Source organism: Vidua macroura, chromosome 1 (assembly GCF_024509145.1).
Source record: "Vidua macroura isolate BioBank_ID:100142 chromosome 1, ASM2450914v1, whole genome shotgun sequence".
NCBI lineage: Eukaryota > Metazoa > Chordata > Aves > Passeriformes > Viduidae > Vidua > Vidua macroura.
Window position 1 is genome coordinate 29917453 of NC_071571.1, and position 13669 is coordinate 29931121.

The 13669-nt window shown below is 34.8% G+C and overlaps 1 protein-coding gene across 4 annotated transcripts in view; it reads right to left on the reverse strand.

Moving 5' to 3' along the window:
• Positions 1–2136: 2136 nt before the first annotated feature.
• The window catches only part of SNX13 (sorting nexin 13), a 64827-nt gene continuing 53294 nt past the window's right edge, over positions 2137–13669 (reverse strand). For all 4 annotated transcript variants that reach the window (XM_053982358.1, XM_053982365.1, XM_053982350.1 and 1 more), the window contains 7 exons: positions 12917–13027; positions 11455–11616; positions 10210–10281; positions 9198–9343; positions 7402–7470; positions 6194–6306; positions 2137–5710 (listed from right to left, as the gene is read on the reverse strand). In XM_053982358.1, the coding sequence (XP_053838333.1) occupies positions 5463–5710; positions 6194–6306; positions 7402–7470; positions 9198–9343; positions 10210–10281; positions 11455–11616; positions 12917–13027 (921 nt within the window). In that variant the 3' untranslated portion in view covers positions 2137–5462. The remainder of the gene's footprint in view (positions 5711–6193; positions 6307–7401; positions 7471–9197; positions 9344–10209; positions 10282–11454; positions 11617–12916; positions 13028–13669) is intronic.

Consider the following 13669-nt stretch of genomic DNA (forward strand, 5'->3'; position numbering starts at 1 on the left):
TTCAGCAAGTTCTTTTCAGTGGTGAGAGCCCCATGTGTTGGTTCTACAGAACCCCTGTCAGTAACACATTTCTACAGGCCGCACTTCCCTCATGAGCAGAACAATGAGGCTCCAGCACATTCAGAGGCACTTACCACAACTACCCACCACTAGCCTCAGCAACACTTAGAACCCACATGCAATAAGAAGAAAACTAAAATACTTTTCCCTGAGATCCACTGGAGAACCATGAGTGCATTTTTCCTTTATACAGCAGTGCACAAAGTCAGCAAAACTGGTGAATTACCAAATGGATGACATCCCAGTTTCACTTTTGCACTGATACAACTCCAAAAGACAGAAGAACATTGCATGAAGATCCTATCCCTTATTTCTTCCAGATAGTCGTGTTTTTACATTAGACATAAGCAGGTCTTGTTTACTTGCAGAAATGATGTTCAGGATTAATGGGAAACCAGTGTTTTAAATCAACATAGATAACAAAATTGAGTAAGATGTGAAACCAATTTTTTCAACAGACTATAGGGGAATGCTTTGTATGAAGTTCTTGATAACAAAAACAATCCTTTGATAATCAAATTCCAACTTCACCGTCACACTGAAAAAATAACAAACCTGTAGGGGAGATGACATATGCAAAGGTTTGTACTTACCCTAATACAGGCTGGCTATGTTAAAAAAAAGAACCAAAGTGAAAGTTCTGGCTATTCTGTGCATGGAATTACCAGGTAACTTGCAGAACCATATTCCACACGCTGCAAATGAAGAAGAATGTTTCCAATTCAAATAATTTTGATAATCTCTTACCTAAAACTCCCAAAAGTTGGTAACAAAAATTTCATCGTTACCTCTCAATTTAATTCAGAATTAACATGTTTTCAGAGCTCAAGCTGAGAAAATTCAGCATAAAAACCTCTAAAGACTACTTTAGAATAATGTTTAAAAGTGTTATGGTTAGAAAGAAAAATACAGTTTTTTAAATCTACATTCCTTATTTCCATTTAGTACGTCTTGATTGCCAACAAATTCAATATAATCTTGTTCTCTACTTAAACCCAACCTCAGAATTAATTTGCAGACTAGTCTAATTCTAATATGCCAAATGAGAATTCCAGTTAGCCCTTGCTGAACCAGGTATCAAATTATTTAACTGACCCATGCAGATTACCCCAAGCCCAACATGCCATAGTAATTCAGAGACATGGCAAGTATCTCAAATTGCTGGGAAACAGTTATTTGAAACCTCTGAATACAAAAGTAGTCAAACGTATTTTGGGGAGGGACACACTATAGTGGTGTACATGTTTCAAGCGTTTACTAAAGCTTAGTTTCTTTTGAAATACATAACAAAAGTGAACTAATTGTTTTCATGATGTAATTTCTCTTCTTCCAAGAGATAAATTATGGAATTTGTGTCATGTCAAGGAAGACTGATGCTACTACTGAACTCTAAATAAACTTTAGCAATCACACTGCATTAGACATCAAAACCAAAATGAAATAATGTGACAGACTGAAGATTTAAATAAGCCACAAGACACATATAACCCTCAGTTAGCAAAGGGTAGATAATTTAAAGATTTTTTTTTTTTTAAATAAACTTATTATGGAGTGTATTTTTGCCATGAAATTACCCTAGGATAACAGGTTCAACAAATTAGAACTTCCAATCAGCTAGTAAAATTCCTGATATGCATCTATATCCTGTAGCAAAAGTGGTAAACACTTTACTCAAAGAACTAACATCTCTCTAGCTCAGGACATCTTTTTGATGAATGTGAAACAGCTGGAATAAACACATCAAGGGTAACAATTGTGATCCCATGGTAGACCCAGCTGCTGCAAAAATAAACCCAGGGGAAAGAGCCGAAGATTTAAAAAACCTGCAATATAAACCCATCTTGCATCATACAATCCCATTGTTTCTGCTTCTTTTTAAAATACAGTACTCTCTGTAAACACTGGTCAAAAATGAATGTAGAGATTAATTTGTTAAGAAGTAAACTCAGTTTATAAAACATTTAAAAAATTCAAAGAATAGGTGTTTTATTTAAACAGTAATAGTTTTATCTTTAGCGACCTTTTGTACCTGCTAGTGAGAAAGTTATTTGAAAAATAAATGGAGTCTCATACTAATCCTGTTAATACTTTATTAGTGTAATTTTTTAGCTTTCTATTGGACAGAACATAAATGCAAACTCCAAAAAAAATTCAGAGTCCTCTGCCATTCAGTAGAAGTGACCATGGCAGCCCATTTCATGTTCATTCTTTGTTACAGAAACGAGAGGAGGGGGAGGGGAGGGGAAAAGCATCAATAGAACAATTAGGCACACAGCTGACACTTACTGTACAATGATATGCACAAGTAATTTATAACAGCTTTATGAGTTTATGAGATGTGTTCTTCAGATTCTTCCCTTGTAATACATGAGCTTTGCTCAGGCGAGCAAGGATCATTGAGAACAAAGGAATTAACAAAGGAGTAACAAGTAAGACTTTTAAAACAAGTCCTTAAATAAACTAAAGTAACAACAGAATGCAGAATTGTTCACCTGAGAAGACATTTTTAACCTAGACTTCAGAACATTAAAAATTCATTTATTTTACAGCTATTCAAATACACATGCATTAAATGAAAATATTGCACAAAATTAAAATTTAGATTGTGGAATTTATATAGTTTCATTTTGGTACACATTCTGGTAGCACTTAAAATTAACTGTTTAGTTCTAGCAAACACCAGCAGCACAAGCTTGAGGATGAACCAAATGAAAAATTCAATTGCTCATTTTATCTTAAAAATAATTAAGGCTAAAACAAGTGCATTTGTTGACAGTGGCACAATTTTCAGCGGTCAGTCACAGCACCTAAAGGCCAGAAGATACACCCAGACACTTAAGTGCTGTATATTAACATTCAGTTTTGGAGACTTCCTAGGATAATAGGCTGCATGGGTTGACAGCGTGGGTACTTCAAATTGTTGACAGGAACACCTTTTAAATAAAGATACATACAAACTCGCTTTAACAAAAAGTACTCATTTCTGAGGGTTCTTGCCAGCCAAGAGGCACCACTGAATTAGGAAGCCACATTCTGTAATTAAATACAGAAGATAAAACTTCAATACATATATACATATGCACACATGCCTATATAAATGTGTGTATAGGTATATGTAATAAATTCATTAAGTAAAATGACTAATAAGTATGGTGTATTATGTTTAGTTCACATTCCTAGAGATATTATTTTTTTTGTACAGAAATGTACCAGATAACTAAAAAATAATTTAAAAAAAGCCAAATTTGTATATTATCACTATCCTGTTGAAATTTTTCATGGTACCTACAGATAGATAAAAGGTTCCACAGATTTGACATAACAGTATTTGAACTTCCCATTTTCATACTGCTTCACAAATTCAGTGACTTAAAAGACATAAATTAGATTTGGTAGGATTAATGAGATATTTACTGTATCACCAAGAACAACTGCTGAATGATCTTTCATCAGTCAGATATGAGCTATACATGAGCACCCTCACAGAGGAAGATACAGGCATGTAAACAATAGGAGCTGGCCATGTTGATTACTTCACACAGAACTCAAGAATTTTGTTAAATTCAAAAGCATTTAACCATCACACTTCCACAGAACCTGCAGAGAGGAAGGGAGAGGGGCTCTTCTATATTTACCAAGTTGTCTTCCTAGGGATTACAAAAGAAAGGGATTTAATTTACAGCATTTAGTTCTGCAATAAAGAAAAAAACAAGTGCACTTGAGCCCATGCATACTGTATGAGAATGTTAACAGTACAATATGATCATCATTAAGTAGTATGATAAAAGGCTACATTTCAATAATAGAGTCCATGAGAAAAATTATCAATATAGAAGTGTCAGTCAATTTAACAAGGTCCTTTGAGAGCCTTCTATCTTGTCTCAGAATGCTTTCATCAAAGGTCTATGTTTCTCTCTTGCATAAAAGGACCATTTGCTCCCATTAACACACAAATTACAACAAGGATCCTTGGGATCCTTGATCCATAACTGTATTTTACCCTGTGTTTAGTGTTCAGAAAAAAAAGGGACTTTAAAAGATTACCTTCTATTCAGTCAAGATAGTAGTGCTCAAACAGTTGGGGACTATGAAAAAGAAAACACAAACTGAGATATGCTGTGGCCAAACAGGATTATTCAAATGTTACTGTATTTTTAATCGGACAGAACTTCTTCCATGAAACTAAACAGATGGATGTGGGGCCTTGATGTCAAATTTTTATTAAAATTTTACACTATGCAAAAAATAAAAAAATTATTTAAAAAAATATTGTAGTTTTATTTCCTTTTTATTTTCATATATACACTGAGATGCATTCAGAAATTTCCAAGTGTTTGCATATGACTAATGAAATCTTTTACCTGTGAGGAACCAAGTAATTCTAGCATTTTTCCATATGAGGCTTACACACTAAAAGGTAAGGAATCTTTCAATTAAGTAGGACATAGTTCTTTCACATCCCAAAAATGCTCCAGATTTTAGTGGGAAGTTGTGTGTAAACTGTGTCTTAGTGCAATTTCCTCATCTTCTAACATTATATCTATCCTCTTTGAAACATATATTCCTTTCCTTCTACAAATACCAACTTGACTTATGTTCCAATAGACCAATTGAACATAAACATGATGCTCCTTCTCCACTGAAGTTACATGCAAAATGTATGCCAGGTGCTGTAAGAGCAGCATACAGCCATTAAACGCTACAGAATAATCAGAATAAATGGTTTGTTTCTACTGCACCTCTGCTTTTACTAAAACCCCCATTAGATATAAGGTTAATTTAATTTTCAAAATATGAAAGGTGATGCAAATATGGCATACAAGCCACCTTACCTCCACTTTTATTTAATAAATGTACTTTTATGATGGGGCTATAGCTATTTCTCCCTGCTCCTATCAACCTGCTATTCCACAGACTGCTTTTCCGGTTAATTCAGCCTTTACAGGAATGTTAAAATAGCCCTACAGAGCCTCAAAACTTTTAACGCCAAACAATTCCACCTGACTCTCACACATTGCACTATCTCCCAGTGCCAAAACACCCCTTTCTTCAATTGTTTCACCATAGTTGTGCTTTACTTGAACAGCCTGGCACTTTGCATTGCTGGCAAAACATCGACTCAGGAACGGAAGGGATCAGCATTCTGATATACTGGGCCAGTTTTCTTCCCAATGTTGCATGAAGACGCACCAAATCATTTAAGACACACAAACCATTCTGGTCGTGGTTGAACTACAAGTGAAGATGAGAAGATCCACAGGTCTTACAGATGCATTAATAATCTAATATGTGACACTAGAAGACTGGTGCAGAAATGACGGCATGTGAGTTTGAAGCCCCAGAGAATCTGCCCAAGAAATTAATCCTGGACAAACAAACACCAGCTAAATGGATTTGAAGTGTCACCTTTTCTGTAAGGAAGGCGCTTGAGTAGAGTGTAGTCTCTGCTTATATCTCTGCATTTGCTTTGACCTTGAATGCAGTTTGTGGAACAGCTCAGGGAACTTATTTTGTGGAAATAAGGTTTCTAGAAATCTCTCCAGAAACACATACACCATTCTCTTATTCAGCTGACTATGCTGGAACATTTCGAAGACCCGAAGAATGCCTTTCCGTGTAGTCTCAGCGCCTATGATGTGCTTCAGTTCATCTACAAAAACAGAAGTCCCACAGAAGTTTAAGCAACATTCTACTTCCATGTTAACAACAAACTTAAACTGAATATTAAGTCTTTCAAACTATGTAGCCTGAAATCTGAGGTAACAGTGACTCTACACAACATGAATAAACTAAAAGTTCTCTTACAGAAGGGACCATTTCTGAAAATTACTTCACTCTTACTCTACACATGTGGGAACCATATTTACAAGAAATCGGACTGGTTTGGAATATACCCATTTTAGGCACAACTTAATCCTCTAGAAAATTAATGCTGGGGTGGCTCTAAGAGAATTACTGAGATTACACGTGAAAATGTCCAATGCTTTAATAATTAGAAACCTTTTTATTTAAATACTGTTCATATTATCAAGGTTTCTGTGCAGTACTTAAAACAATCAACAAGAATCCTGACATCAATTTCAGTAACAATATATCATATGGATTATTAGGCTTTAATCCCAGACTCACTTACCTGGCATTACCTCCAGCAATTTGGTTTTCCCTGCCACTCTTGTTCTCATTCTAATAGCTTTGTCCCTCCGTGGAACAGTTTCTGCTAAAATGCCGTTGGGCCAAAAAGCGTCTCTGTAACAAAAGCAAGTCTGTCAAAAATACATTAACATTTTATCAAGTGAAAAGCTCTTTTAAATCTCTCAAGGCTATCTCATAAAATAAATACAAGAAAATAATTTGCACACAACCTAAGAAAAAAAATGAAGAATGATGAAGAAGATGAAATTAAAAGCAAGTAGTACCATACACTCTATCAATAGCGAACATATACGTTTTGTACAGAATCAGAAGAAATGAAATTTTAATAAAATAATACAAATCAAAACTCAAATACCACATAGTTCTTACATAAAACAGACCTAAGCCTTGCTTTTACCAGGCTTTATTGCTGCTGAGGTTCTAGGTCTATTAATTGCTCCCTCAAAATTTTGAAACTAGCAGTTAGCCTTTCAACAAGCTAAAGCTGAGAAGAAATAGTTTCAGTGTAGTAGAAAGTCCAGTGCAAAAGACATGCCTCTAATAAGCTATTCTCCCTCAGTGAAAGATGATTTTTTTTCTGAATAAAAAGTAAGCATTCTTACAGTTTAATCAAAGAGTAACAGAACACTTGTAAAGTATGACCCTTCGGAGAATATATGACCCTACTTTGACTTTCACCCCAACAAAAAAACCCCAAAATATATGGAAAGAAAAAAGTGTGTAACATTTTCTCAACACCAATGTAGAAGCCATTAAAACTTTTAGGATATTGATAGTTTCAAATTCAAACTTCAGTTCCATTGTATCTATCCAAAGTGAAACATTATCTCAGAGCTAGGGCTCTTTCAGCACTAATTGCTTGCCTTTAAAAGCAAGGCACGTACATGCCTTCATCAAGGCAAACAAGATATTACATCACTACAGTGATAAATTATGAAATTTCTAAGTATGCCTGTACCCTAGCTCTTCTAGACTGGTTGACAAATAAGTTTTTAAGGTAGAGGAGAAAACTTAAAAATACTCTTTTCCATGTGACAATTGCTTTCTCTCACTTAACGTCTAAAAAGCAGTGTATGATCCAGCTGTATTCTGGAGAATAATAATTTCTTCATGTAAGAGGAAAAGGAAGACATATTAGACATCAATTGGTGAGTGCTTTGTATTTAACATCTGTGATAAAAGACATACCTGAAGCGTTTCACTGCATCTGCTACTTGCTCGGGAGATGTCATCCAATCAACATGATCAACTATTTTTCTAAAATCAAAGCAACAAGTCTCTTATTTAATTTTTAAAGCAGGAAACCCATAAGTGAAGCATTTTAATGAGCATTCTAGGGAAAACAAAGCATAATTTAAACTTTTTCCAACTCTGTAAGTAGGTTCTATAATACTGCACAATAGGAAGGCAAACACTGATTCTCAAGATAGAAATCTAAGTTCACTGATCACTTCCTAAAGCTAAAGCTTTCTTCTCTTTGGATAAATATGTGATAATGAAGTTGGCTGCAAAGCTGCTGTTGCATCTCCTGTCAGCATTAGATAACTGGCTTGCTTCTAGACTACTCCTCTTCAGGCTCTTCAAGGAGTAAGCAAAGGACCTACTCAGAATCTCAAAATACTTGCTGCAATGTGTACAGTTACTTCACAATCCTTAACAGGAGATACAGACTGATAATTCATCAGGCCTTCATTCACCAACCCATACATATAGCTCTACATCCAAATCTAGGATGCTTACAGAAATGATACATGCATCTGTGTATCACCACAATCACAGGACTGTTTCCCTAACTACAATTTGAATTTAGTTTTCTAAGAAACAGAACAAGATGATTTTTCTGCAGAATGCTATTAAATCCTAAGAACTTACCAGGACAAGGTATGGCCATGAGTATCTGAAATGGTTCTAAATGCAGAAGCAAACTAGAAATACACTACAGCCATATCTGTAATAAGGAAGCAGCAGCCTGTGCAGAAACTGCTGCTTATACTACAATCTGGAAACAGCAAAAAGTATTCAGAGTTGTTCAACAGGGCAGCATGTTCTTGGAAGTACAGTTCTCAAGACAGTTTTCAACTGGCCATAAAATTGAGAAATCCCTGTGCTATTTTACAACATAGTTACCTCATTACTGCTACCACAAGTCTGTAAGTTTAACAGTGATGATAAAAACATCACAAATATAATTGTGAAGGGTGAAAAGAAATGACACAGTGAGGAATGTCCTGAAAAAAAGTAAAAGGAAGCTCTTTCTCACCATCTAGAAATTAAGTTTTTTGATTCACGGCACTAAATTGAGAGTAACAATGCAGTTCTAGAATTTGTTGTTGTTTATATTTGCTCACATTTCAGAAACAAATTATTAGAAGGCAAGCCTGGAAACTGTATATTTCTAAGCTGAAGGCAAGAAGCATTACTTAATTAGCACTATTAACTGGCTTTGTATTTGCATGAATAAGTGTACATGTGAAGTACAAAGAACATGGAGTGGCCAAAACAGACCCCAAAGGAGTCCTTTTTCTTTCCCACTTCCATCTTTTAAGTGTGAGAGCAAAAGCTTAACACAGCAACTCAGTACAGTTCACATAATTTGAAAGTGCTAGTGTATCATTTGTGGCATGAAAGAGATGTAATCAGAAAAAGTGCAGAAAGTAATAAATAATATTAATAAAAAAAGGTATAGTGGTAAAACAGGGCAAAAAGCATAAATATTAAGTTACATTCACAGAAACGTGAACTCTAACATGTGAAAGCTCCTTTGTAAGTTCTCTGGCATGTAAAAGTTACTGGAATTTTTCTTTCAATAATGTTTTGTGTTTAATCTCCATTGTACACCACATTCGCACTCAGTTTATTGATTTTCTCCAAGGAGGAATGCATGCAGATTTAAAGCACAATAATTTAGTATCATCAAAAAGGATGTATAGACAGATACTATACGGTGTCACTCACATGATTGCTCTATATAAGAAAAGCAGTACCTATTAATTGTGTCACCATATGTTGCTCTAATAAGTTGCTGAAGCAGATTTTTTATATTTCTTCTTAACCACTGATTTCTCTCCTTTAAATCAAAGACTTCATCCATAAGTAGAAGCATTACTCTCAGCGGAATATTGTCATCCACCTGACCACCAAATAAAAGAATAAAGAGTAAACTTTTATTTCAGTTCAAGAAAGATACAGTTTTAGAAGCTACTTTAGCTGTCAAACATTTCAGTATAAGCACAACAATGACAAACACTTTACTCTGTATTTTACTGTAATGTGAAATTGTCCCTAAATCTTCTACATCATTAGTAGCAAAGAAGGACTGAAAATTAAATATAAAACCAGATACACTGAATTTTTAAAATATGACAAGAAGAAGCAGCTATTTCAAAAGTCAACAGTTATTATGGAAGTTGAATAAAATTAATACATATAAGTATGTCCTAAAGAGAGACATCATCCCTGACCTCTTCCTCGTTGCTGTGCTTCCAGCTGCCTTACAGAAAAACTCAGGAAGGAGCTTTTCTTGGGCACCATTTTCTTACGGACACTAAAAACAGTGACATTTCACTGCAATTAACTGCTTTTTATTTAGACATCATTGTAACCTGCATAACTATCCTGTGCTTTTATGCTTGAAGATTAAGAAAAGGATCATAATTTTACTTTTTTAGTAGATAATGTTACACAGATGGGCCTACAAAAAACAATGTTGGAAGGAGAAGAGAAAAAAATCAAAAAACTAAACGCCCCAGCCATAAAACACAGAAACAGTAGTACATGCACACTTCACGGTCATTCCAATGTTGTGCAAATCATTCTAGTGCGAGCAAAAATGTTAATTTTAAAAGGAAGTATGCAAATTTATTTTTAAAAAGTTTAGAACTGTTTTGATGTGCCTGGTATAGTGTCAGAAAACAATAAAAGTGTAGCTCAATACAGAATAAGTAACAAGTTTGGTTTTAGAGGTGTCAACTTTGAAAGGACAAACATCAGACTCACATTGTCATCAATTGGTGCAGCAACACGGCAATGGTCAGGATCTGAATAGGTTTTCTGCATCAGAGGTGGCACCTGCAATAAAAAAGGCTATGTTAATGAAAGTAAAAAGTACTTTAGGGTATGAATAAATGAGAAAAAAATCATAAACAGTTTGGTTATGAAAATATAAAACAACATTTGGTCAACAGTAACTGCAAGCTAATATATACACAGCAGCACTTTCACCTTCCAAAACTAATAATCAAGTCTGTACATTTTTGTATAGCTACCAAGATTATCAACACCTTTAAGACAATCCACATCTGATTTATCAAGTGCCTAGTGCTTCAACTGAAAAACACCTAAAAACTCTTATGAGACTGAGATTTCTTTTGATATTTCATGCTGATCTTGACTCCTGCCTAGTCACGGGCTTCCCAGCAAGTACAACTGCAATTATATTGCTAGTCACACACCAGGGAAGTTTACTAGCAATGATAAAGTCCAGAGACAGTCATTTTACCCTGCAAGTAATTAAAAAAACTCACATATCCTCCCAGGCCCCAATTTATTATCCTCTTTCATGATTTAAGGGTTAATTCCCCCATCTCAGTTGCTGTTCTACATCTGCCATATATAACTGCTTTGATAGCACAAACCACAGACCTTACAGCTACATACAGGAAGAGGAAGACCAGAGAAACAAAGGGAAGATGAACATGTTCTGAACATAACTATTTTCATAGGACTTCCAAATTGCATACCATGCTACCATTCCTCACCTCTAAAGTATTATATTTTATCAATGTAAGAGATGAGGGAAGATGGCAGGAAAGACAGAAAAAAAATAATTTAAACCAGAATTCAGCATGGAATAAGCAAAAAAGAGGATATGTCTTTATTCTAAGTTTCAAAATATATGTTTTTTTTCCCCTAACTAAAACAGCAGATGCAGGAAATTAGCTGATTGAGAATGGTTAGTTAAAAATAAGCCAGGAATCTCATGTTCTTCTCAAGTTACTTTACTGAATTAAGTGGAGAACTGTAACAGTCTGTAGATGCTATCTTAAAACACGTTATTTAATTGCAAAGACCTCAATTTTTGCAGTAAAATCACTGCTGAACCTTATTAAAAAGATGCAGGTACAAAACAGATTGGTCTTCTGTTTAATGACTTGACTCTCCTATATAACATTAGTTTCAGTGTGTCAATAGTGACTCTTCTGTTGATTTACTAGTATGTATTAACCATCAATACTTTCTTACCTTGAAAAATGATTGCTTTATGTCTTGTCCCAGTCTCTCTGACATTTTACCCATGTTGTCTGACATTTTAGTCATTCCCTCTGCCAGACTGTCAGGGATAGACTTGACTGCATTTGATACGTTTCTCATAGAGTTACGCAGTGGATTTACAAATGTGTCCATCTGAAGGGGAAGATGTTTAACCAGAATTGTATAATCTATGAGGACACCAGCATATTAATACACTATGAGAAGCATGGCACAGAGAACAAGAACATAATAGTTGTTCTTACAACTCAAACTACTTAACTTCATTACAGAATGCAGAATACAGTTTTAATTTTATTTCCATTTATATTTCTCATTTGTTACATCCCTACTGCAGCTATTCACATCTTTCAACAGATGTTTTCCTGAGTCATTTCCATTTCCCATCCCTTGGTTTTTCTTAGCTTAAATTTATTTTCCTTTTCTTCTCCATTCAACACCATTTCTCCCTTCCAAGCTTTCTACTTCCAGATGTTTCAATTCTGCTTTCAACTCTTCATCTTTGCAACATGCCTCTTCTAAACAGCACTGGAATAGTATGTATCATGGCAAGTATAATTTAAAACATAAAGTAGTTTCACAGAAACTGTTACAATTTTTCTTCCAGTATATACTCTGAATTCAGTCCAAACAGAAGCACAAATACAAGAGTGATGCCCTTTAAAAAGTTATGCTTATAAAGAATCTTGTAAGCTGGAAAACACATCATTATAAAAACCTTGATAAATATTTAACTATTTCTCTGTTAATTATTTCAGGAATATAGGCAGGACAGTAACTTGAGGTGACAATGGAGTTGCAGATGCTTTTTATATCTAAATTGCTTAAATTTTAGAAATGGCTACATTTGCAAAGCAGATGCTCACACAAACTGGTCAACTGAACAAAGAACCACTTGTCTGAAGACACTTCTGGTGGCTTAACAAAAACGACGAAGAGCCCAGAGCTCGGAATTTGACCAATGACTCTGGATGGTTACACCTAAATACATAACAGGTGCTTCTGAAGGGAAATGCATATTGTGTTTTGGGCTGAAGAGTGGAAAGCATGGTAATAGCAGCAAATACAGAGTAAAGAAATAAAAAAAGAAATCTGAGTAAGACTATAAAAAAAATATCGCAGATGTCTGACAGAAAGCAACTTGCAACAAACACACTTTTAGACTAGTAGAGAAGTCTCAGTGGAATTCACTGGGTCCAATTTCAAAATTTTATTTTCTTGTCATACAAACAGATTTGCCTATTATAAAAATGGCAATTTTTTGGTTCTGTATGTCCTCAGATACTTTGCCACTGAAAGTTTTAAAGCAACGCATTTGCAAGATGTTTTCAAAGTGCTACATAGCTCTTTAATATCAGTTCAACATGTCTGTTTAATGCAATCATTGCATGAATGAATGCTCTAAAGTTCCCCTGACTGTACAAAACATTCTTACCTTCCGTGCAAAATCCCCCTTCCCTTTGCTGTAGGCTTTATTCTCCAGGAAGTCATACACATAATGGGCTAAAGCTGGAGAAGCTTTCATCATCTCAGGATTTAACAAGAGCTGAGTAAAATAATTTTTAAAAGTTATTTTAATACATAATTAACAAGACAATCAAAGACATCACATGTAGCAATGTATTTTTTAATTCCTAAATTTTATTCCAACATTACAGTAGTCTCAAGATGGAAACAATGGGCTTCTTAGTAATTACCATAATTTTAACCACTATGGTAATTATAGCATCTCACAGGAAAATATACACCTTTATCATCAAACTGTCATTTCACAGTGCTTTACTCATCTTCATTATTTATTGTTAATATGTTCATTGACTTGGTCAACATATTTTAGTGCTAAATGACTAGAAAGTCCCTATGAAGGAAGACTTTTTTTGTTTGGGCTGATACAGGCTTTATCTGAACAGAGGGACTGTGTGGTTTGCTACACTGCTCGAGTGAGCGCCACAGAAATCCTTACACAGCAGCACAAGAGAAAGTGACCACAAACATGTAAGTAGGAGAAGATCAATGGCATAAAGCTCAAAACCAACATACCTGGAACTTCATCAGCTCAGAAAAGCTGTGACAGAACTGGCCAAGAATAAACCAAAACACCAAAGAAAATGCACTTATAAGACAGTATCAAGTTCTTATGGTATATTATTTAATTTTGCATACCAACTACAAAACAGCTTTTTTTTTT